A 26,210-nucleotide genomic window follows, 5' to 3' on the forward strand; every position below is an offset into this window, starting at 1 on the left:
GGGATCCAGCTGGATCTCCCACCACAGAGACTCACCACCAACACACAGTTTTCTCTCCATCCCACTGCCATGGTGGCCCCTGCCCCAAGATCACTGCTTGCACACAGAGATGGCCTCTCAGGTCTTGCAAGATGAGCCCTCTCAGAGTGTATGACCCAGAGAAGAGCAACCATGACCCACACAGGTGCTACCCAACCCCACGTGTGACTCGAGTATCAGATTCATGGGGAGCCAGGATGACCAGAACCAGAGCCACATCCAAACCCTCCTTCACAGAGCACAGGTTCCAGGGCAGGCACACATCTAGCAGCACCCAGACAAGAACTGATACTCAGACACTGTCAGGCAGCTAGTACAAAGTGGCATTTTTATAAAAGCTGTTACTTGTATCAGTATCCTTTCAGAGTTTACAAACCAGTGAGAGTCCTCCTAGGAAGAGCCCCTCTTTCCTGACAGCTCTGCATGCCTCTTCTCACGCTGTCGAGACTGGTCCCTCACTGTAGCTGCTGAGACCTGGGGCCATCATATTTGCTCACCCACACTCATCCAAGAGCGATTTAGAAACTACAGAGTGAAGGTTTCAAACCTCTGGTTTTTAGACCTCAAAAACATTTTCATTTTGGTGTACATCAGCAGAGAAGGAAGCAGAAGCCTCCTGACAAACTCTTTTCTATACCTTCTGCAGATTCCATAGGAGCAAGTGAGGAAGCTGGAGGGCCTGGAGCCCTGCTGGTTGTAGACGACAGCAGACACCTTTGGGGTTTTTTTGCTAATAAGCTAAAAATACAGTGGGTAAGGGCATTTCAGTTATTTTTTACAGAGTATTTAGGAACAATATGTGGTCACTTACTTAAAGGAACATAAATCAGACTCCAACAACAAGAAACCTGGAAAAAGACACAAAGAGAGAGGTAAAAGCAATCTGAAAATGCCTGAAATAGGAAAGTGCAAGAATTTTCTTCTGTTTCACCCATAATTGCAGAAGAATGAAGGTCTGGGTAGTAACCAATCATTCCAACAGCAATTTTATTTATGATCCTTGTAAACCTCCATGCCTGCACCAAGAAAGCACAGGACAAGATGCAGCACCTTCTGAATGAAGCCCAAGCTGCTGAGTTGAGCAGTTCCTTGCATCATGGGGATTTATGAGCTGACATCAACCACAATCAAAAGAAACCTAGACCACAGTACTGCAGTGCTGGACAGGCTGGTAGTAGATATGCCAGGCAGATGTTCAGAGCAAATTTCCTGATGGAAGGACAGCAATTCTGCTAAGTCCCTGAAAACAAGCACTGAATTTAGGCAGATGCCCATTTTTCTCTGAGGTGGGACCAAGGGAATTCTGCAGTTTCTGATGCTCTTTATCCAATTAGAACAATTTTAAACTGCCATTACAGTAACAACAGAGTTTCTCTTCATGCTTGATGTACAGGCAATAATGGATCCAAGACTATTGTGTCACAGTTGCAGAAAATGTTTGACATAAATGAGCTGCTTTGATGCTTGACTTTCAAACAGCCAGAGAAGAAATCCAGTTCAGTTTCATCCAGACCAACAGCTCCTCTGTCTATAAACCACGCTAATGGGTTCCACCTCCCAAAATCCAGCTGTTCCCCACTGAGGCTCCGCACAGGTCCTCTGCAAGCACAGCACAGTGCATGTCCAAGGCAAGAACCACATCAAACCCCAGCATCAAACCCCATTCAGAGTTTTGAACTTACTTCTCCCCACCTGCTCTACAAACTGCACTTACATCTGGAAAGCCAGCCCAGGCTCTCATCTGCTCAGCACCTCTGGGGTGACTTGGACCCCTCTGTCCTTATGCCCTTTCACTCCCTGACCTGAGGCAACAGAGAGGGAAATGCAAGGGTATGTGGGGGGAAGCAGACCCCTTGGTAGAACTTCTCTGCCAGAAGAACAAACTCCTTTATTTTTGTGGCCCATGAAGAAGGGAGCTGAAGAGCTACTTTGACCAACGCTGCCTTTATTTAGTCCTCAAACTCCTGCTGAATCTGCCATGGCTGGAGCCTTTCCTGTCCTTTTACTCCAGCCTTACAAGCCTTCATTCCCCAGCAGTGGGCTGGACAATGCTAGCATGTTCAAAAACAACCTGATGGCAACCAGAACCAAGATCGGGAAATATATACGTGTGTAAGATCAAGGCAGATATGCCTGGTAACTTGGCAACAAAGAATAAAATCAGTGTAAGAGCAAAAGGTGAGGGATAATTTAATACCATGCTGCCCTTTACCAGTTGACATCTCTTTCAGTGCTTGGCTTTCACTGTCCTTTTGATCGATCTACCTCATTTTCTTGACTGAATCATGATCCCTCATCCATTCGCAAACTCCACAGATGATTTGTTTCAAACTCTCAGGTAACACACTTAACAAGTGGGCAGACCACCCCCAGACTCTGTCTAGCACCATGACAGCTACTGGAGCATGCGAAAGGCTTTGGGCAGGCAGAGCAGCCCAGTTTGCCCTGCACTGGAGACCTTAGCTTGCTTGATTTCTGTACTGACACTGTAGTGAGAACAGCTTCCAACACAGTTAATTTTCTCTAGCAGGACATTTTTCAGTTACAAAAGAATGTTGTAAGACCCTGCCCCTCTGACACACAGAGCAGTCAGGGTCCTGGCAGGAGAAAAGGACACCTGACTCAGAAAATACTCATTGCCTCCATTTTTCTGCAATGACAACACAGGAATCCTGGTCCACAGCGGTCCTGATCATAAAACTCATGGGCTTTCACAGCACTTTCATGCTACTGGTGAAAGAACAGGCCCCAGCTCCGTTACAGGTATGTTCAGAGGTAGCTTTGGAGGAGGAGCAGGCATGTGTAAAAGCTACTTCTTGGGCTTGAGCCAGGAGCCAGCTGCATGTTCTGAGGTATGGAAGAGAGCTAAGCACATCCCTCTGTCCTGCAGCACCCCAGCCCTCTGGTTCAGGGCGCATGACACAGCAGGGAAAAGAACGCCTGTCACCTGACTTAGCTGTAGGGCTGCATCTCTCATCTTTTCCTCTTTCAGTAAGAACTGGGTCATTCCCAATTTGACATGGTAGGAAAACAACATCAGCCTTAGGTGATTTGACTCAGCTCCCACAAGCCAGTAAGAAATCGAAGCCTCAGCATGTAGAAGAGCTGCTGTTCATTCAGACAAGCTGAGGACCATTTGGCCTCTTCTGGAAACCCCAACACATTGTTTTACAAGAAAGCGCTTGTTTATCCAAGCTAAGTTCCTTGTCAGTCACCACTTCTGCCAGCCTGGCTCTCTCCTGAATGCCTCAGCAGTTAGGATGAAACAATGCTCCTGAAGTCAACCCATAAGCATGTGCTACATCCCCTTCCTCTGATCTACAAGGCCAGTTACTCTTAAGAACAACATTAGATTGGTTTTATGCTATATGGCCTTAGTAAAGCCTTACTAGACTGTCTGCTCCTTGATCTACCAGTGCTCACAAACAGAATAACCAATGATTTGTGCCAGGATCTTTCTAGATAGCTTATTTAGTCTGGCTAATCTCTTCTGTGCTGTTACAGTCCTGAATACTGGGCAAAGAGTCTTTCTTCCAGTCTTCTGACACTTCCCTACTCTGCCGTCTGCCACAAACACCTGATAAACAACAGGAAGACAGTTTCATCCAGTCCTTTAAGTGCTCCAGGGCAAAATTCTCAAGGCTGAGCTACCTGAATACACCCCAGCTGTGCCAGTCCCCCTGTGCTCTCTCTGCTGTGACCCACAGCCCAGTCCCTGATGGCAGGCTGAAACTGTCCTCGCACACCATGACCAGGTTCCACCTCTCACAAGTTGGCAGGGTCCTGGCTATGCCCTGCCAGGGAGAGTCAGCACTGGAGGCTGGGGCATGGGCAAGGGCAGGCAGTTGCACAAGAAAGGGCAGCACCACATCTGATGGGAGAGACAGTCCCTGCTCTCCGCCACCTACACCCCATGGCAGGCCAGCACAGCTGCTCACAAGGCAGGTACTGAACTGTCATGGTTTGGAGATTGGCATTTAAAATGAACCTGCACAGATTGCAGGTCATTATAAAATGCCAAGGAAGAAAGATCAAGGTTCAGGAGCTGCTTTCTCTGTACAGAAGGATTTGACAGACAGCTGGCGGCTCTCAGTGGACCAAACAACAAAAGCCTAAACTTGCAAATTCAAACCTAAGTGAGGAGCCATTCCTAGCAGTGAATTAATTAATTAATTAAGAGCAGAGACTCTTGCAGATTCTCCTGTTGGACTCTGTGCCCCCAGTAGGTTTTTATGCAAAGTCTAACAGACGAATCAACACACAAAATCTTTTGAGATGCTGTCAAAGTCATTTTTTTGATTCACACATCCATGAAGCAGAAAAAGGCAAACCTGGTTCCTATGTGGCTGAATGAACTAGTTAATCTCAGCAGATCAGTTTTGTCAAAATGCTGTATTTCGTAATCTGAAAGAGCAATACGTTTAGTAATGAAAAACTGGCCTGTGAGCCTCTGTGTAAAAAAACAATTCCTGCAAAGCCATCAACAAAAGCGGTTTAAATTTGACTTTGCACTGAAACCAACTACCATGCTGATAAAGTCACCTCACCTGCAATCAGTAGCTAATGGATGTGAGTGAGCAGTAGTGTCCTCAGATGCCTGATGCATATTTTGAGGCTTGGAGCCCACTAGAGCATGCTATGATGGGATGGGGGCTGCATCAGTATAGAAGTGAGGGCTCAGAGCCTGCAATAGCAAACTAAAGCCTTCCAGGCCAGCTTTATTCCCTAAAAACAGCTGCCAGTGGAGAGAAATGCCGATACACAAAGAGTCTGGTGGCAGGAGGTGGAGAATGGGGAACAGTCTAATTGGCACAAAGTGAAGGCAGCATTAATTTTGGGACTCTGACCATCTATCTCTTTGAGCACTGACATGCCACCAGTCCTTGTTCTAAAGCTGACTCTCCAGCTGTCCACATCAATCGCAAAGATTCAGCAGGGAATAAGAATGAGCCTTTAGGTTTTGCAGCAGAAGAAAATGAACAGTTTTACAACAAACAGCCACTTACACTGCAAATACAATTTCAAAGCCACTTTAAGAAAGCTCCTACCCACTTCACCCTGCTCAAACGTCCTTCTGGGTGATGGCAGAGACTTACGCTAATTTGGTGTCTTTACAGCCCTTCAATTGCCCTGGCCACAATGAAGAGAGACAGGAAAGACCTTGTCCCAGCCCTGCAGAGCTAGTAGGGTCCCCATAAGGCATGGATAATCCCCCTGGGCTACTGCAGAAGGGTAGGAGGAAAGACTCAGATGCAGCAGGGGCATCTGTAGTCATGCTACTGTCCGGACACCGCCAGGCAAAAGCATCAACAGATGAGAGACTTGCTGGCACCCCTCATTCATGCCCTACAAGGAGAGGAAGGACTAAGTCAAAAATACCCAGAGAAATATTTGCAAACCTGAAAGGTTTAACAAGCCTCTTGTCTGAAAAATCATTCATGTTTTAAAAATGGAGGTTGGCTTTTGCTTCTAGTCAATCCTAAATGGGCAGCAAGTTTCTGCAAATTGCTCTGTGTACACTCACACACGTGCCAGCACTAAGCAAATGCTTCTCTCTTAGCTCAGAAAGGATGGGCAGCAAGACCAGCTGGCAGAATAACCTTGGCACATTATCCTGTGAGTGAGATACAACAGAAAGCTGATCTTCAAGACTTCTCATTCAAAACAGTTGTACAAACAGTAAAATAGGTTTATATAAGCAGGAAAGAGCACTCTTGCTTCCTGAGCAGCAGCACAAACCATTAACTAACTTCCTGAAGGTTTGGGTTGTTTCAAGAATTTCACATCTTGAAAGGTCAACAACTAATGGGGAAAAGCCCTGGAGCATATGTCTGATGAGTTTTCTCTGCAGAGTGAACACTTGGATGGCATTTATCTTGTGGCCATCAATTTTTACTAAAGATGGTTATAACATGACCTTCCTCTTGCTGCACTTGTAATGAAGAACACAGCTCACAAAAACATGAGAGCAAATGGACTTGTACTGTGTAAAACCCTGTGATACAACCCCTGGGATCCTCCTTTTCACACAGGACATTTCACAGGGTGATAGGATTAAAAGGCAATTCAGGTTGAAAGAGACTCACAGAAGTGTCTAACCTTCTGCCTAAAGAAGGGTCAACTCTGAGGACCAAGAAGAAATTTCAGGTATGACTCCCAGTTTTACGTGTTTCAATTTTTTTTTCTGCTTTAAACATAAGTTTAAGATGGACTTAAAGCAAACTCCCAAAAGTAAATGCTGCCCTCTGATCTTACAATAAGCTGACGAATATCCCCACATTTCCCATACCCTAAATATAAGTGTCCAGGTATTCAAATCCACTCCAATTTTTTTAATTTCCACAGCAGGTCTCTCATCCCAGTTAGCTTTTTCCTTCTTGTCAGGCTTTTACCATTTACAACACAAGGTGTTCTCTTTTATGAATCTCTGTTTATGATCTTTCTGGAATAAAATGATCAGCAAGCAGAGCAGGAGACTAAGGAAATTAACCAGAACATGATGGAGAGCAATAGTAGCAGTTACTATCCACTGCACCAGTGGCAGAATGTGCACACTTGGGTTATTTATGAAGAGGTAGTGCTGTCCAAAGCACATGTCCAGCTGCCAAAAAACACATTTTATCATAATGACCCTGATATTTACAGCTTTTATTAAATCCCTGCCTCCTGGATTCATGGGGATTGAGAGATTTTTGTATTCTAAAATGCCCCGATTTCCAAGTCAGTCTTAAGGGGCTCACACACATTTGGATGTTTTGGACATTATCATCAGTTTGAATAAGGATAAGTTTTTAACAGAATATGCCAGGCATCTCTTGAAGACTGCACTTAGGGCCTGATTTTAAAACCACCTCCAAGCAACCTTCAAATTTTGCAGGCATGATTATGTGCAGATGCCAAGACAGAGTCTGTTTGCAAACACGAGGCCTTTAATGTTTTATTTTCTGGCTTCATGTCCTGTATTTTTCTGCTCTGGAGAATCATAGAACTTCCTGTTAATGCAGATTTTTTTCCCAGCATTAATGGAGCCTGCCCTTTGCGAGGCACTGAGTTATTCACAAGAAGAGCACTCTGCTACAAAGTGGAATATGTCCAGAATAGAAGTGGCTGTAAACAACTATTTATTCCACTTCCCCTGCAGATCTAGAAGATTCTGTTCAACAAGAGCAACTAAGCTATGTCTCAGACACACCCTGCTGCAGCCAGTATGGTTAGTAGCTAACACAGAGGCTCAGTATCTCTATCAGCATCAGTCCTGGCCAGCCTACCGCAGTGGGAAGGCAGCTCTTGGCTTGACCTGTCCTGCTAGGCAGCCCAGTTTTGGGCTGCTCCTGGTTGATGGCCACTCTTCTCAGAGTTTGGGATAGAAGGCATAAAGCAGAATTATATCCTAATAAATTAGGTTTTATTTAGGATTACTGAATTAGATCCAATGATAGCCAAGGTGAGATACCCTAGGTGCAGTGCTGCCAACTCAAACAGGCTTTTGCCTTATCAGTAGCCTTATATGGACTCCGGGTCCATGGATGCTGTGGCTAATGTGTCTAGGACAGGCTGTCAGTGGGATGGGAAGACCCCATGGCACAAACTCTTGCCAAGTCCACAGCAGTTTCTCTGCAGTAGCTAAAGCTCTGAGAATGAACCCAAGTGGCGTGAAGCATCTCTAGAGATGAACTATCAGTGCCAAAACTTGACCACATAAATAAGAAATCCAAGTACACAGGGTGTTTACCCTCCATCTGCTCATGCTGCCCAGGATGAATCCCTGTCTGCAGACATCATCCTCTTCTCCACAGTTAGGCACAGCTGGGGTACCCACAGCTCTCTGCCCTGCTCACCCCAGCACTCAAGCAAAGCTGTGACAGCCAGCAGAACCATTGCACACATGATGCCACTTGTGGAAAACAAGTCAGAGGGTGTGACTGATGCACTCGCTGCCTTCATGCACGCCCTTCATTTGGTGTATGGGAGACTGGGGACAGACAGATCCACAAAAGAAGGACCCCATTCTGACCCTGACTGTGAGGGAAGAGCATCAAATTTGCATAGGCTGTGGCATCCTTGGCTTTCCAGGGAGACCAGATGACCCAATGAAGAGATTTCTATTGCTTAGGAGAGACAAATTCACAGCCTGAGCCAGTGTATCAGTGAAATTATTTTCTTGCTATAACATAAAGGTTAAACTCCAATAAAGTAGCCAAGGCATCAATTCAATGATAGGGATGCATAAAGGCCATCCTTTTGCTAGAGTAATTTTGGCCAAACTTCACAGACTTTCCAGTTTATACCAGCTAAACATAAAGCCCATGGTAACAGGGCTTTACAACGTGTTCATACATTACCAAACCAGTATTGATGGATAGCTACATGTCCTGGGTACTTGCCAAGCCCATATTAACCATCTGAGCTACTGCAATGGATGGCTAGATGCAAAAATATAACTGCCATCATGTCAATATTAGGATTGGTCTACGCTGTTCACTACCAAACTATTACTCTTAGAGACAGCCCCACATGGTGGAAAAATGTTGATCTTACTTAATTGGAACGAAGTTCTATTGGCTGACCCTGGGTATATTACTATAATGGATTTTTTAATATCAGTGTAAGTATATAACCATTTTATTCTGTTGTTTCTCTACACCTTGAAAATTCGGAACCAATGCCCTGATATCAGCTCATATAGGGGAGTTCTGATCTGGAATATCATCTCTCCATCCCCAGGGATACACTGGGGATTTCATATCGAGGAAGTTCAGTGTTTTAATCATACCATGTGCAAGCTGCACACCTGCACTCATACGGTTAACAGGGGAGCAGGGAGGGACTTGTATGCATTTGCAACACCTACTTTGAGAAGGACTGAGAGATTAATGCCCAGGGATATATATGCCAAAGGCAGGAATGCACAGGAGAGGGTGGGTTCCTGCTGATGGCTCCCTGATACGCTCAGCTGTGAATGGGCTGGCCCATTCCCACGCTCAGCCCTAATCTTCTTTGACTTTCCCTCAGCTTGAACCAGAGCAGTGTTGCTCCCAGCCTCTCACCTGGCCATCAATGGTGACTGCAGCAAACACCGTGGAGGAGTAAGTAGACCATGCAACATCCCCTACAGCAGTACCCAGGTCAAAAACAAACATCGGAGTCCTATAAAAAAAGACACAGAGAAAAGAATTCATGGAAACACATCACACTCCAGAAGTGTAACACTGAGCCATGAACACTTGGGTGTTGCACAAGTGTGAGATGGGGTGTTTCTCTATGCCAGATAACAGTCAGGCTCTGAGCCAAATGCAAAGCAAAGCTGAGCAGCAATACAAATGGGTCAGGATTTGACCCGCTGCAATGAGAAGAGAGGTAGCATGTTTCTTTCTTTCTTCCTGACAGCATTTTGAAAGCTTCTTCCCAACACACATAGCAAGATGGAGTCTCTCTGGTCAATATTAATAATCATATGGGAAGAAGTTATCTCACTTTTCTGGACTTCTGACAACAACATTGAATATTATAGCAGTATTGGCAACAGGAAATATGTGACTCTGACTGATTCACAATAAAATCAATTTCCTGATTGAAACCAGACATTCTTTAACCACTAACCCTGAACTTCATTCCATATTTTAAAGTGTTCCAATTTTTTTTTTTTTTTTTTTTTTTTTTCCTTCTCTAGCTCTTAGCAGGTTTCTGGCTCCTGAAGCTAAAAGCTGGTCCCTGACACTTCTCTGTAGTATTTCTCTGCCACAGTAGGTCCTGCCTGAAGGAAGCCAGGTCTGAGGTAAAGCAGTCAGGCCCTGTGCTGAGCTACACTGCTCATGTTCCTGGGGCAGCCAATGCTAAATCTTATATCTCATACCTGGGGAGTATAAATCTGAGTAAAAAAACAAAAAAGCAATTAGCATTATCAACACCTGGGAGGGAAACTAGACTGAGGTTTGAGCAGAGTCAACATGTGCTGCTGGCATGTCAGCTGGACCTCCTAGCCCACACCAGGACCAAGCAGGACCTACTTGATGGTGTGATCCCAGATCTTGACTGTCCAGTCAGAGCTGCAGGAAATGAAGACTTTCAAGTGGAAGGGATTCCAGCTGATCGAGTCCACAGCCATGTGATGGGCATCAAACACATCCAGAAACTGGCTTGAATAATTTTTTGAACACTGCAATGGAAAGAACTACTCAGTAATCAGAGTTAGACCTCCTGAAGTTTAAATTCCTGCAGAAAGATGCCTCTGAATACTCGTACGGCCTCTCAGGATCTTTCAGGCCGGCTGGGAAGAGGTGGCTGATACCCACAGGTGCTACAGAAAACCAGTAATTTAGCACATGCTGTTTCACCCCACTTGCAGACAACATCCTGTTCCCCTCTGCAACATACAGAGAGAGGAATTGAAGTTGTCTGGTTGGATTTAAACAGCAGGCCTCAGAGACCATTCTCCACTGTGGGAGCTGCATCGCCTTCCTGCCAGCCCGCCCTCCTGCTGTGCTTCTCCTGTGTAAAAGGTTCACAAGCAAGGCAGGGGAGAACATCCCTGTGCTGCTCAGGAGCACTGTGTGCTCACAGTACTGTGTGCATTCGAAGTGTCACGGTTAAAACCTCCAGTAACAGTGCTGTCAGCACAAGAATGTCCTACCAGTCCCTGTGACTCTAAGGAGTTTGGAAACATGCTGTAAGTCCTTTCCTGTCACCAGCCCAAACAGCCTGCTTAGAGAGCCTGCCCCATCGTGCAACTCTGCAGCTCCTTCTGTTGTGCCACTTGAGACTTCCCAGAGGGGTGTGAGAACCACAGAGGTTGTCCAGGACTCAGGCATGTCCCTGACAGGCCAGGGGGCCCCACTGAATGGCAGCCAACAGCAGCCTGTGAACTGGACAACGCCTACACACACATGCAAAGGTCAGACCAGCAGCATCACAGCCGTGGGTGCTGCTGAATTGCAAAATAAAGGATGTCTGCAAGAGCTGGAAAACATTTGGGACCCTTGGAAAAGTCCAGTTGTGCGTGAGCTTATGAAGCAGGGAGAAATTACAATCTAACTGGCTGCAAGGGCACTTGATCCAAATCCTGTCAGTTCTGTGTACACAGAAATTTTAGGTTATCACCCCCAAATCTCCTTCCCTCCAAGCACATTAGAAGCTTCTTCACCAGCAACAAGGACCCCAACTCACATGAAATGTCCTTTTGCTTGTGTTCTCACACACAAGCTGTATCCATACAGCAGCTTGGAGTTGGTTTCAGAATGTTCTGTTAGTTTGCCTCAGTACTGTCAAGACAATGACTTTTCAGAACCTTTCATTACTCCCTACTGAATGCAGCACCACATCATCTGCCCAAGCAGCAGGATTGCTGAAGTGTTACATGAACTTTAATCCTTGCAAACCAAAGATCTAACTAATCATAAGGTTTAACTGTTTATTACAAGTGACACTTCTTGTCTGGGTACCGTTCGCTGGTGCACGTACTGGAATAAGGGTGCTAACCATTCCCACAGTAGCAGCTCCTACATCCCTGAGAGGCTTGTTGTGGTAGGAAGTGCAAACAAGAAAGTGGCTCACGTCCCACTGAGATTTACTGACAGTGTCTATAGCTTGCTAATAGTTTGTTGTATACTCTGTTTTGCTGTTCCTGCATTTAACTGTGGGACAGAAATTTCCTTTAATGTCATGTTTCATAACGTTACTTCATAATTCTTAATGTTCAGCCATCAGGAAAATCAGTGGCTTGTTTTGAAAGTCACTTTGCCGGAAATAGACAGAATAGGTCACAAGTAATTAACACAAGAGAGAAGCTGCTTTATCCATTGTCCTTTCAAGTGTGTGGATTGAAGGTCCCTAATACCTGAGAACTTTGAAGAGCAAGATGTTAACCAGATTTGCCTGCCTCCAACAGAACTGTAATGCTCAGCACCCTCCTTTCAAAGGCTTGTGGGGGCTGAGCCCTTGATCAGTGCAGCTCTCTGGGCATTGGTACAGGAGATCCATCACACTCTGGGATGTGCTGACCCACAGCACTGGCTTTGCAGTCTCCATGACACGAAAGGGATTGGCATTTTTTTCTGTGAAATCAGCAGCAAAAAGATTTCTGTAGGACATATCCCCACCTGTGTCCCTTGTGAGAAATGAACCTTGCATGCATGCTTTAGCCCAAAGGCATCCACTGTGCTCTGGCAGTTCCTGCCAGCTCCACACCACATTCACCACAACCCTTATCATTGTCTCTGAGTGCAAGACAGGGCTGCTTTGTCCCAACTATGCATTTTAAAGAAACACCACAAACTTGGTGTTTCTAAGCTAACTAGAACTGCTGGTAAAGTCTTTCCCTATTATTCAGTTCAAGAACCCTACAGTTATTAGATACGTCAGGATGAAAACAAAACCTCTGGAATATGTGACACCTAAGTCCTGACAGGATAGCTTTGAAGAGGATGACTAGATTCAGAGAGAAGGAATTTGTGCAGCCTATCTGATCCCCTAGAGCACTGCTTCAATTTGCTGAGAGTGTTTTTCTCCTACTTAAATGATGGTAGATGTGTTTGAATGGTAAACAGTATTTTTATGATGAGACAGAAATGCAAAAATACATCTAGGGCAATACCAGAAATAAGTCAAAGATGACTCTTGACAAGGCTACAAAACATGGGGGAGGAATACTGGGAGAAAAGGAGAACTCTGAGGACACAGAACTTACGAATAATCTTTGTTAACAGCACTTCAGCTTACGCTAGACGTTAGTCTGACACAAAACTCTCCCACATAAATGGTAAATGGTTGGTTATTTGTGTCCTTATAAGGTAGAGGGTTTCCTCAGTTCACTAACAGGAACACTGAGAATCTACGCAATACAGAAATCCAAAAGCAATTTTTTTCAGAGAAGGTTTGTATCTGGCAACAGAAAGACAGTGATGCCCAACACTGGCACTTCCAGGCACCTCAGTACATCCAGATCCTCTTCAGAAACCACTGACACAAACGTGTTCCATGTTGTGGTGGACAGGCTGTCACCAGCTACACCAGAGGCTCTCCTGGTTTTAGCTCAGTGACTGCTTGTAGAGATCTGTACCAGAAATGCTGAGATTTGCAGAAGGGCTTACAAGTAGAAACTGAGGCACGTGAACACATCAGGAGGAACAACAGGAAACAGTAAAAGAAAGAACCTGTGGCAATTGACGAAAAACAGTCAGTCCAGGAACTAGACAACCAGACAGAACACAGACAGAAGCCCCAAAGATAAGGTGGTGAGAAGATGAGGAACAGAACTCAAACCATTAAATATCCAGACAAGGAAAACAACTTTGCCTAAGACAAAGCAAGACTAAACACTGAGGCAAAAGATCTCTCTCTTACTAAAGGGTCACTGGAAGTCAGAGCCTCTCCAGAAACCATTTTGTCATTCTCTTTTAGGGAAAACTCAAGATATGTGACAAGGATTCAACAGCCAGCATCCTTTGTCATCTGTAATAATAATAGTCATCCTGTCCCAAACAGAAAGATACAAATGTTCTGGTACATAGTGTTAGAGAATGAGCATGAGTGAAAAAAAGTTTTGTTTAAAATGAGAATAACCTTCTTTCTAGTCAATCTTGCACTCATTTGTTACGCTCTCAAGAAAACTCCCTAACACTGAAAAAACCCAAAACCTTTCTTACGTGAGTGTATTCAAATGTCCTCACAATTTTTCTGTTGAAGGCCTGTTTATTGGAAATAATTCTGACCAAAGACTTGAAGTCACAATGTTTCAACACAAATCTCAGAGACCATACTTTTTGATACCAAGCTGCACAATTCCTAAACAGCAAGTAAGATATGAAAAAAATAATTCAGAATTGCATTACAGAATCATATTAATGCAGAAACAGTTTCTCCTCTACAAAAAAGGGCAATAGATAGGTCTGTGTGTAATTTAGATAATGATTTCTTGGCTTCCGAAACACTATTAACTAAGCCATTTTCAGAACTTCAGCATAATTGTTCTGCAGCTAAAGAATTAACATATTATCGTGCTATTTGTGGGCATGCCTGGTCTCCGGGGAAATAAAAAAAAGTTTCCCTGAAATTCACTTTCCAATTTATTTAATAAATAATCTAAAATTTGGCCCACGAGGAGAGCAGCCCATGTTTGATCCCTGACTCAGAGAGCATGTAAGGAGTCTGTCCCTCTCACTCAACATGCACTAGAGCTGCTCAGACTACCGTGGGACTGCCCCCGCTCTCAGTATCCAAGTAAGGCTGTGGGAGGCAGTCCACAGGCAGCTCCAGTAATGGGTTCAGATGTGCAGTGTTTCAATAAAGAATATGATGAAGGTGCATGGTAGTCCTTGAGAAATGTCTGGAGCAGCAGCTGACCCCAAAACTTCTGCAAGTGCTTGTAGCAGACTCTTGGGGAATGCTAAAGGTGCAAGCACTCTTCCCCATGTTTTTTGTAGATACAGTGGAAGCCTGCTCATGCTAGACACAAGACTTCCCTTCCCTGTGTTAAACCCTACAGTCTGATTGATGACAGCCTCTTCCTGGACATGGGAACAACAGGATTTTATAGGGCTGTGTTGCATGATCTGAGAGTGGTCACTTTTCACTGAGGCTCACCAATGCAAGAATGCTGCTTACCAGTAACCCTGATAAAGAAAGGGGAGATGCTATGTAACAGCATCTTTCTACATTTGTCCACTTAAGAACTGCTAAAATATCTGTGCAGCTTCATGGCTAGGATCACTTCTTATGTTAAAACCCTATCCTAGATCTAGTTTCACTGAAGATTATTCAAGGCAGAAAGCACCTACAGCTTTTTCAATGTCGAATTCTCTCCTGTCCAGTGCTCCTCCATGAAGAGTTTCCTTTCCTGAGTAACTCAGCTAGGACACCATCCTGAATATTTCCCCTGATGGCCCCCACCTCACACTCACCATCCACTGCCACACTCACCAACATCCATCACTCACCCAGCCACAGAGGAAGTTAAAACCTGTGGTTCCTTACTGCCTTTTGCTCAGGATTAGACACAACAGTGCCCCTAAATTTAGAGTGCAATACCCAGGGTACCAACTCCTGTGTGTGACCAGACAACTCAGAATATCTGCCCATGACTGTATGGATGTTTTCAGGATGTGTCCTGAAAGCATCAACAAAAAAACAGTACACCTGCCCACTGCCCAACAGCTCAGCTGCCCACTCCTCCCACCTCCCTTCTGCACCTGTCTTGTCCAAAGCAAGTGAGCACTACTCAGAATTCCTCCCTAGACACTGCCTGGCAGAGGGAGAAATTTCAGTCAGCATCATCCTTCTGCAAGGAATACATATTTGTTAAGTACATCTTCCCTAAATGATTGATACTGATTTCAAAATATGATTTCCTTTGGGTCCTTATTCTGTTTCAGGTTCATTTTGCAGATGGGATATGGGGGAAGGAGTTTACATCATCCTCTAGGGATGGCTGCATGTATCTGGTCTGCATGTCAGCCTCCTGCTGATAGTCCAACCCCCATGATTATGGGCTGTGGCTACAGATTTAACAGAGCTCCAGAGCCAGCTCAGAGGAATGGTGTGCAAATAACAGTTGTATTAAGAAGGAGCTACTGGCTTTATTTTCAAGGCTAAATACAGCAGAACTCAAAACTTCCTATTTTTAACTCGCTTTCTCAAGAAAACATGAGGCCTGTGTCCTTCTGTGTACTCATCTCTCTTCACAAACAACTTTTGCCCTCACTGTCATTCTCAGCCAAAGCTGGCTGGATGTGGGATGTGGTAACATTAAGGTCTTACACACTCTGTGAAAAGCAAAGGCCACAGAGTACAAAACATCTGGGCAGTGCCCCCAGTATGGGAAGCAAGCACAGCTTGGCTGCTGCTCTCACCATATGTCTGGAGCTTGCTGGCTGACAGCTCCTGCCTGGCACTGGGAACCAAGGCACAAGGCTGCCAGAGGGCACTGGAGGGGAGGTAGCCAGCACTGTCTGCAGGAACCAAGGATTATAGTGTGGAGGTGGCATCACTGATCTGGGAACAGCGTGGGGTGACCAGGAGGAGGAAGGTTTGAGGATATAGCAATGGACTGGAGATAGGAGAGCAAGGAGAAAGCGGGACTGGGAAAAGGATCTAGAAAGGTCTTCGATGTCTTTTCTAACCTAAATGATTCTATTTGATTTTGGAAGCGAAGGGCTGCAGAACACTAATCCGTAGGAAATATGGCTTCATTAGCCTCACTGCTCACAGGATAACAGGTCTAAAAAGGAAAAGAGCTGATATTTTTCCTGCCATTTCCCCCCAGTCATGAGGATTGAAGATCAATGCCTTTTAACTTCTGCTCTGATCCTACATAGCCCTTCGCTTGCACAGCTGCAATCTGCAAAGCATTTTCTGGGATGCAGTTTGCATGAAAAACGTTTCTGCGAAATAGGGTCTTAATTGGGTCTGTGCAGAGAGCTCCCTGTGACCCTCTGCAGTGCTGGTCCAGTCTCAGGCTCGCCACAGGCATCCCAGGGCAGGACCAGGCTTTGAAGCTGTACTTTGTTACCACCTGAACAAACAGTTCACGTGATGAGCCTGAAAGACACACATGGGTCAGGGGATGTAAAACAAAGGATAAAGAAATCATTTTTACCTTGTAGATCTTGCCCTCTTCAGTACCAACAAGAAACAAGTAGTCTATCTTTTTGTGAAAATCAAACGATGTCCCGCTGCCTGTTAACAAAAGAAAGGTCTGTCACACAGAGAATTGGTTCAGCTGGCCAGAACATGCTTCCTGCCTATGGTAAACACACACTGCCTGCGTTTTCAGAAGTGATTTATTAGCCAGAAGCTCCCAAAAGAAATCAAAGCCATCCCTTCTGCTAAACTTTCCAAGCTGTGCCTGTCCCCAAGACCTGCAATTTGAACAGCCACCACAGAGACATGTAAAAGGGCACTAAAAGAACCAGAAGGGAACTAGAAAGCCGCTTTAGTGTAGAATTCATTTTGGTAAGAGTTGAAAATGCCTGGTGCAAATGTAAACATTGTGAGGATCTGGCCCACCTCCTATTGGGGAAGAACAGATCTTTTCTGTTTGTTTAGTATTTACAAAACTGTAAGTAGTTTCCTATGCATAAAAGAGCCCAGTGAGAAAACACCCATCATACCTTCCTGTGCTCTTTTTACCCTTAATTCAGAATCCATATAGCAGGCTCACTTCAGTAAAACCAATAGCAAAGAATGGGATTTGGGAAGAAATCCCCTGCTAAGGACAGAAGGATCCTGTTGATGTCAAAAGCCCTGAATTGTGCAACATTGTGAACTATGTTTAAAACAGGTGTAAACCACAAACAGGATGTGACTCATTGAGATTTTGTGGCTTCTGCTCCTGAGGCAGATGCATCATCATCCAAGAAAGCCAGTTCACATGTTGGTGAAAGAAAATTTCAGCAGGGTTCTTGAGCAGAAGATGGGATGTCTGTCGAGTGCCAGAGGTACTTGAGGTTGTCCCTACCAACAGGGACACCCACAGAAACCATCAGATGAGAAACAGGAACAAGCAGACAAGGCTCAGAAGCACACAGTTACAGAAACTTTCTGCAGAGGCAGTCGTCTTAAGCATTATGTCTTTAACATTAACAAAATGTAGTTCTCAAAGGAATTGTTATGGTAATTTCAACTCTCTAATACCATCTGCATTTTTAACATTCAAATAGGTTGTTAAATATTCAAGACAAGTCTTTGAAAATCCATTTCCCGGTAACATTAACAAATAATCCCAAAGCCCCGGAGAGTTCTGCAGTGTGCTGCTTTAGCTGCTTTCTTGCAACCTATGTGGCACTGCAAAGCTTCCCACAGACTTCTCAGCAGTTACTAGCCTAGAAACACAGCAATTCTTAAATGCAGAGTAAGGCCCTGCTTGAAACACAGGTCCCATCTTCTCAGCCAAAAGCAGGTGTAGAAGGATGATAAGAGGATTCCTCAAGGACTTCCTTGTGTTATTCAGGACCTCCAGAGCTGACTCATCCCATCCTATCTCAAGCACAGGATGATCAGGATGAGAGGATTCAGCCCAGAAGGACTGCACTGACTCCACTATATGCAGAGGGAGCCTCACATAGTAGCTCAGAATAGATGCCATGTTTTTATAGAGCCCAAACTCAATAAAGGTCATCCCAAAGCTGGCTGGGTTAACTGTGCACCCAGGAAAGGGCAGAGGTTGCTTTTTACCTTGATTTGGCCAGTCCAGATCAATGTCTGACAGTAAGAACAAAACTGAGTTTTGACATATACAGGTATGTGCTTTGTCCACACAGAGATAGCCAAGAAAAAGGGACGCTTTTTCAAGTAATGTTCAATTCATCTAAGTAAAGGCAATATGTAACCAGTAAAACTTGACTCAGTTAGTGGCCATTGCTCCAGACAGTCTTTGCCCTACTACATGATGAAAGCAAGGAGGCGTAACCCTCCTTTAGCTCCTATCCATCTCAACACCCCACTCCCAATTTAATTTCCCAGAATGACTGATTAGAGGCTTTGTGTCAGTAATTAATCAGTATGGCAAGGACTTGGGCTCTTACCAAGCGTTTGCAGCTGCAGCCCCTCTGGCCCCTGCACTGCTGTTCCGTCTCCTGACAGCTTGATGACATCCATGTGAACCAGCTCATTCTGCAGGCAGAGGAGATTCCACATGAATAGCATGCTTTGCAGCAACAATACAGAGACATTCAGTACTTTGAAATGGCAAATTTTATGGAGGAATTTTAAAAAGCTGTCCAGAAGTTGCTTAATGTTTCACATTTGGCAGCTTGCTAACATGCTGTGTTCCATAAAACCTTCAGGAAACTGATGCTTTGGTGCACTGGAACTGAGAGCCACGGGTACATTACCTCGACATGTGCACTTGACCTGGAAAATTTCGAGTTTCAGGGTCAATGTTTTTTAGTGGAGGTTGACATAGTCAGCTTAAATCATTGTGTTTAGTTAGATCACCCTGTGTGGTTTAAGATGGATATTTCATATTCTCATGGAGCTAACTACAGCCCCATGCTAATGAATAGTAACTTACCATCTTTCCAGTCCTTACTTCTTAGTATTTTCTTGTTATCCCCAGAGCAGCCTCAGCTCAAAATACTCACAACTTCACGGGCTCTGATATTCAAGTAGTATCTAGCAAGCAGTTCACCCCAAGGGAAAAGTGCCCCACGTTTTTGTTCTCAGCAGTTCTCAGACCTCTGAAGAGCTCTAATGACATGGCTCTGCAAGGAGGTGCACGAACAGAGGGCCAAAAGGTTGTGTCCCAAAGAGTTTACGGCTGAGGTGGGAGACAGAAGAGAGATGAAAATAGACACAATGTGGGTAAATATAAAGAAACCACCAGAGGGAAAGAGAAATTCTCAGACTAGCTTTGGGAGTTGAAATACCACTGCAGAATGGAGTTGGCTGTGACTATAAGAACAACTATAAGAACTATAAGGTCTCTTCAAACCCCAACAATTCTGTGGTTCTCTGACTATGTGGTAAACAGAATAAACAACCAATGATTAGTGAGCAGTATAAGCTGTGGACTGGACAGTATAATGAATCTGCAAATATCCCACTGAAGCACTGTGGGAGCAAAACATAACTTCTTAGCTCAGTGAATTAAGCTGTAGTTGAAGCTTCTCTTAGCCTAGAGCAGGACTCGGGTGGAAAAAGAGATTTTTCCTGGCTGTGCCAGTTCAGGAAAATTTGGAAATATATCCTCTGAGAGAAGGCAGGTTACAACCACTCCTCCCCCAGTAGGTTCAGGAAAAAAATAATTTTCCTCGAAGGAAAGTGAAAGAGGTAAAAACTATTTGTTTAACAAACACATAGAAAAAGGACAATAATGCTAAATAATAAAACTTCTTGCTGTGGGGAGAAATCTGGGAAAATCTCAGAGTCCTTCCTTAGGTAGCCTCTCTCCTCCTTGGAGCTGGGATGGGGTGGGCCCTCCTCCAAGGCCTCCACCTCGGTGGAAAAAGTCCTGATGTGTTCTGATGTGGAAACAGTCCAAAAAAGAAGAAGGGAAAAAAACCGAAGTCCCAGGAAAACAAAAGTTCACCTCTCCATCTCCCTCTGGAGAAAAAAAAAAGCTGAAAGCTGGCTGTAAAGCAAGCAGTGTGCTTCCTCCGCTCTCTACTGCAGAAAGCAGAATGCAGAGGAGTCTGTGTATCTGTGTCCTTGAAACATGAAAATAAACTGCAAACCGCCTTGAAAGTTTTGCTTGGTTTTTTCTCTCCCCCCTCTCAGGCTCAGTTTAAAGGCATAGAAAGGCACAAAATTAATTTCTGGGCATAGGGCAGCAAAATGGGATACACATCATAAAGTCACCCAAAGACACTGGAAAAGTCAACCCCAGGAATTCCCATGCTGGGGAATGTGGGAGAAGACTTTGTGAGCATCTGTTCAGTACTGCAGCTGAGAGGGGACAATGTTCTATAAGGCATTTTTATCATATTCCGGGGATACAAATTCACAGAAGATTCAACAAAGGTCAAAACCCATAAAGTAATGTACTTCCTTCTCACCAGTTCTCACTGCTGGACACCCACATGCCCTGGCCTATTGATGGCAATAAATTTTTCACTGAGAGAGCAGCAAGAAGCAGGACAGACTCCTGCAGAGCTCCGCCCTACTGACTCTTCTTACAGCACGTTGGTTACAAGCCTGATTCAGTGGGTAAAAGCAGGAGTGATGCTAAGAAAGGGGCCATACATGCTGATGTACATGTGCAAGAATTGGAAAGAGCAGTGTCCAGAGCAATCAGGAGCAGAGCATTTTCTGCTGCACACCCAAACAGGAGTGCTGCTGGGCTGTTGGGAGTGCAGTCAGGACAAGCTGAGCAGGCACTTGCCCCTGCTCAGGCTCCCAGCTCTGCCTGCTCTCCAGAGAGCATGTGCCCTGTCCAAGACATGAGGCTGGTCTGAAGTGCAGCTTTGGAGCTGCCTGCAGCAGGTCATGTTGACACACCCAGTGTGTCAGGCGTGTGATCTGGGTAGGCCCAGAGATGTGCTAGCACACTATCTCTGTGTTCTGGTAGAAAGGCAAACCTCAAAAGACCTTCGTTCTAAGCACACACTTTTCTGCAGCCTTCCTCTGAAGATCTACCCCAACACCTTCACCTGGCAGAGGCCCCTATGGACAGTTTCTGCAGCCCTTCTCCTTCACAAAGGACCCTGTTTGTGCAGACTCCCCTGCTGTGCTGGTTTTATCTTGTACCCAGCTTTGCAGCATGAAAAACACTTCTCTTCCTGGGGCTCTTTGTCACCAGAGCTGTTCACATATCCCTCTGGGTAAACAGCCTGCTGACAATTTGGCCTTCCAGGAATACTGAGCAATAATATGTTGCTTCTGCCTAATAATTGTAGAGCACTCTGTAAGCATTAGTGAATCAGGCCTTACAGCTGCTGTTTTCCCCTTAGTTCTTATCAGCCTTAAGTGATGAAGCAGGCCCAGAGCTGTTCAGTAATTTAGCTGTAGGTCACACAGGAGGGGGTGAACTACAACTACTAATCAAACCTGAGATTGCTGAGCATCAGCCAGAGAAGCAATGCCATGCTTCATCCCAAAGAGTTCTTTGAAGTGTCTGTGACATTTCTACTTTTTGGTAGGCAATGTGTGCATCCAAGGTGGGGGAGTAGAGTCATCCAGCAGCAGAAGTCCTGCATCCTTCCTTGATGTTTTACACCTTTATGAGGACCCAAGGTCAAGTCAAGACAGTCTGAGCACACAGAACTCAAGTGCTTTTTCGTGAAATTTGCCCAAAGTGACTGTGCCCATTTCTAACAGAGACAACCTATGGTTAAGGCAGATCAACTGTCCCTGGCTAACATTTGACAACTCTTCTATCCAAATCTTGAGTGTGGTTTGCCAAATATTTAGCTGGAAGAAAGAATGAAATTATTCACTTTGTGCTCTTGGCTTTGGAAGTGTCAAACAGCTACCAGTGTTTGAAGCAGCTTTACTGCTGGACAGTCCAGTCAAAAAGATTGACGAAGCACTTTTTCATTTATACCCTATTTGCACTGTGGTTTTGTAGAATAGAAAACCTCTGGAGTGTCTTCAGTTTTACTCTAAATGAAACCCAGAAAAAGCTCTTGTAAAACTGGAATTCAAGCATATTGTCTATTTCTCCTTCCTGGATAAAAAGCCACAGATTATAACAAAACATTCTTTTCATCCTGTTTCTTGTTCTCACTGCTGAATCTCTGTCCCTCCCAAAAAATATCCAAAGCACCTAAAATTTTGCTCTTTTCCACCCCTACCTACTAAGGGTGGTACACACTAGGTACATACTAGTTCTGGCAATTTCAGAGGTAATTTCACCTAAAAAAACCTTAAAATAGTCTTTTCACATGGGTATGGCCAAGTTCATTACAGTAATGCAAGGAATAAGCAGAAATGACAATGTGCTAAGTGGATGCAGATCTTAGAAGTCACACCAAGCATGCTTAGAAAGAAATACCTATGTGCTCAAGGGACAGAAAAAACACATTATGATGTGGAAACACAGTTAAGCACTGGTGCAAAAGACCCTCTGCTGGGTGAGCTGTTATCAGAGTCCATCTGCAGACTCTTAGGTTGTCCCAGCCGTGGCATTTCTGTGAACTAAGAGACTTCACCCAGTGTTTCCTGCCTCCTAAGGGGAGCATGCTGAGCACACTCAGTTACTGGGGCTCAGGTGGTAAATGTACGCTGCCAAATCACCTCAGCTGGACGTACCTGGCTCCAGGCATGTACTGCCCACTTCAACACAAATCTTTTAGGCGTTCCTATTCAGGGGATAACACAGGTGCTGAGTGCTGGGACAGACTCTTAGTCTGTCCCTGTCTAGGGAGCTCTTTTGGGAGAAGGACTTGGGATACACTTGCAGAAGGGATTTTTGATTCTGAAGCTGCATGTATGAACCAGGAAAGGTTTACAAAAAAATAACTTCAAAATCTATGCCATCTGCCTGTGCTTAGACTGTTCATTAGGAGACACTCCTGTTCCTGAACACGAGGCTAAATTTACATATAATGCTAGAAATTAATCCCTGCCATGGCAGCAAGGCCTAAAAACTTCAGAACAGGCAAGCCTTGGTATAACAGATTGAAAAATGAGCATCCTAGGATGCAAAGAAATTTCTTCTTTTGTTGGGGAATAATGGGACAGCTGCTTCAAACTCATATTCAGGGCATTGCAATTATTTTTTTAGCAAGAGATTTGAAACCTTCAAATGCAAAATGAAATAGCCAGCAGAGAAACCCACATATTGGGATTCAGAGACATAAATCTAAGGGTCATTTTGGGACATTAATTCTAGGTTTCTATCAACATATTTCAACATATTCCAAAAGGAAAAGCGAACAAAGGCAGGGCATGCAAACTGGTTTCAAAAAGTTTTATTGGGTGTGAGTTGGCAATGTCATGGCAGGGAGAAACCCTCTGCCTGTCTGATAACATGCTGCCATCCCACTGCAAATGCAAGCTTACTCTGTACTACTCACTCTGTCCACATGGGGAGAAATTTAAATTGACCTTCTCCCAGTCCAAATTGCAATCTGTAGGGGAGCATTTTGGGGATGAGAATCTGGAAGCCATGGAATAAAGCAGATTAATCTGTTCTGTGTCTAGCTGACCCTTCTGGGACAAAGAAAGTTTGAGAACTAGGACCAGTCTCGAACTCCTGCTGCTGCCAAGCAAGAGAATGATCTTTCATTTTCAGGCCCATGGGGTGCTACAGGTGCAGGCAGGATGAAGGTTAGGTCCTGACAAGGAGTAGACTGACCCTACTTCGTTTCAGAATTTAACGTGGAGTTCCAGATCCAGCTGTGACTGCACCAGCTGCTATTGCTAACACTTCTTTTCAAACCTATCTCATTAGAAATAAAAATAACACTCATGAATCAGTGAACTTTTGAGGCAATTGGTTATAATTTGACTGGAAAAAGAAATTGCCACCTACTGTTTACCTTAACTAAAGTCCACGAAACAATCCGCCCATCCGAGGAGACAGAGAAGAAGTTGGAATTGTTGTCCATGTCATCCTTCTGCCACTTAACCTAGAAACAAGAAGAAACAGGACAGTCCCAGTCAGCACAGGGCATTCAGCATTAGCAGGACATAGTCCCATGACCTCAGCAAGGTCTTCTGAAATCCTTCCTAAAGAGCAGCTGGTTTGCACCCCGGAGGCTTGCTGCTGCGAACTTATCTCCACCAGCAGCTTTGTCTCCAGCACTCCTGTCAGTCACTTTCCTACAGGATGCTCCAGCAAGAGGGTAAAGCCCCTCACCTGGAGCCTCTGCACCTACCCATGGCTACTGGAGCACTGCCATCAGGGATGGGCCTTGTGAGGTATCTGAGCTGTGCACTAGAGCTCTATACAGTGGCACAACACCATCCCAGAGATCCCTAAGATGTCTCTGAACACCACCAGTGGTGCCACACAAAGGTCCCCAAGCATTAGCCTTGCCTTTCACATTTGACTAATTACTCCAAGTGCAGTGCCATATGGCTACCTTTCAGCCAGACAACCTCAAATTAGCTTTCTGTCCCTATGTGGGGTGAAGGAAAGACCTTGCAAGCAATATGTGACATGGGTCCTTGGGGCACTTCTGTTTCAGGGAGATGAAAACTTCTCCATTAAAATTGAAATCCTCCCTGCACCTTCAGAGCATCTGTCTGCCTGGTAAGGAGATTTGCCTTTTGACTGTGACAGCTCAGCAGGAGAGATTAGAATTCAGATAAATGGCTTACAGTTTAGAAGAGACATTTCAGTTAGACCAAAAGCATTAAGAACGCTCGATTTTCAGATCTGGGAATTCAATCAGACTGAAGAGAAAAGAATGACTTGTCACTGGGTCTGTCAGCACACACTCCTGTTGGCATCTGTCAGTTCAGGATGGGGACAAGCACTTTAGAAGGTTCTGAGAAGCTTTCCAAAGGTATATCTCTTCCTGTACATGCAGTGGAGCAGATAAAGTTCCCTAAACATCATCCCATAAACATGATAAATGGGTATGATTATCCCACAGCTTACCAAATACTCTATCCATGACCACTTATGCAACTCATACCTATTTCAGAAAACAAACAGCATTCTCAATACTTTAATTACACAGATTGGGTATTCCTATGACAGATCCTTGGGAAAAATTGTTAATTCTCTTTCATGAAATTGTTTATACCGTGAAGTTCTGTGAAGCATGAAAATGAAGCAAGAGACTCGGCAAAGAGTAGTTAACCCTCTACCAAACATGTTTCCTTCCTGTTCTGAGGAAGGAAAAATAGAATGTAAAAGGAATCCATCTGACAATACCTCAAAATGCCAGTTTCATGCCTACAAGACACAACTGAAGAGTTTTGAGTGGCATATACCTTTGAAGATCCTTGCACAGGTGAAATTGTAAGTCTCCATGTGAAACTACTTCTGCTATCTGGCATTAAAGGAATGGCATACTTCAATATGACCCAGAATAAAAAGGTTAATGATTAGAAGGCAGGTTCAACAGGACAGTGATTGCTAAGGCTGATCCATTGTGCACAAAATGTGCTGGGTATATCTATTCCAGGAACATCTCTCCGGGATCATGAGCTACTGCTGACAGTGACAGTCACCAGCAGCTGCTTCAGATGAAGGAGTTGGTGTAGTGAGGAGTTTTAATTCAAGGTGAGAAATGCAGAGCTCAGGGGAACTGGTTACAAAAACATGTCCAATATGCCTCATGCTGGGCACAGAAACAGGGTCATATTTTGAATCAAAAGATTTTTAAAATGTCACTCTAAAGTTGTCTGACAGTAAGATGTTTTTACGTGTGTGTCCTACACAGTTCTCCTCTAACTCATGTTCTTTCTTTTCAAATTATTTGCTTTCCCAAATAATTTGAGAAAAACTTCCCAGCCCATCACACCAGTGGGAAATACATGGATGAAAGTTCAGCAGCTGTAGTCCATCCTCATCATCCTGTGCAGACACTTCTGAGTCCTGATGTTTACACTAACACAGAGTGTTGCAGAAACCTCATCTGGAGGTGACCAAACAGCATAAGAGCCACCATGAGCTCATAGGGGATTTTCCCGAGCTAATTCCTTTCAACCAAAGCAAAGAGCTTTACCCCACGGTTTGCCCACCCAAACACCCTCTCTCTGATGGGGATCTATTCAAGTTTTCTACTGTTAGTTAGGTGTCACAGCTCTTCATCCATTACATGAATAGGTGGAGTCAGCAGCCC

At 44.5% G+C, this 26,210-nt stretch overlaps 1 protein-coding gene across 1 annotated transcript in view; it reads right to left on the bottom strand.

The window, feature by feature from the left end:
- Nucleotides 1-26,210, bottom strand: part of DNAI1 (dynein axonemal intermediate chain 1) — a gene marked incomplete at both ends in the record, with an annotated part of 138,155 nt that overhangs the window by 32,325 nt on the left and 79,620 nt on the right. The window contains 5 exons of the mRNA XM_082301716.1: nt 9,087-9,186; nt 10,047-10,195; nt 16,628-16,707; nt 18,555-18,642; nt 23,952-24,041. Of these exons, the coding sequence (XP_082157842.1) occupies nt 9,087-9,186; nt 10,047-10,195; nt 16,628-16,707; nt 18,555-18,642; nt 23,952-24,041 (507 nt within the window). The remainder of the gene's footprint in view (nt 1-9,086; nt 9,187-10,046; nt 10,196-16,627; nt 16,708-18,554; nt 18,643-23,951; nt 24,042-26,210) is intronic.

Source organism: Coloeus monedula (genome assembly GCF_965178545.1).
Source record: "Coloeus monedula genome assembly, chromosome: Z".
NCBI classification, from domain to species: domain Eukaryota; kingdom Metazoa; phylum Chordata; class Aves; order Passeriformes; family Corvidae; genus Coloeus; species Coloeus monedula.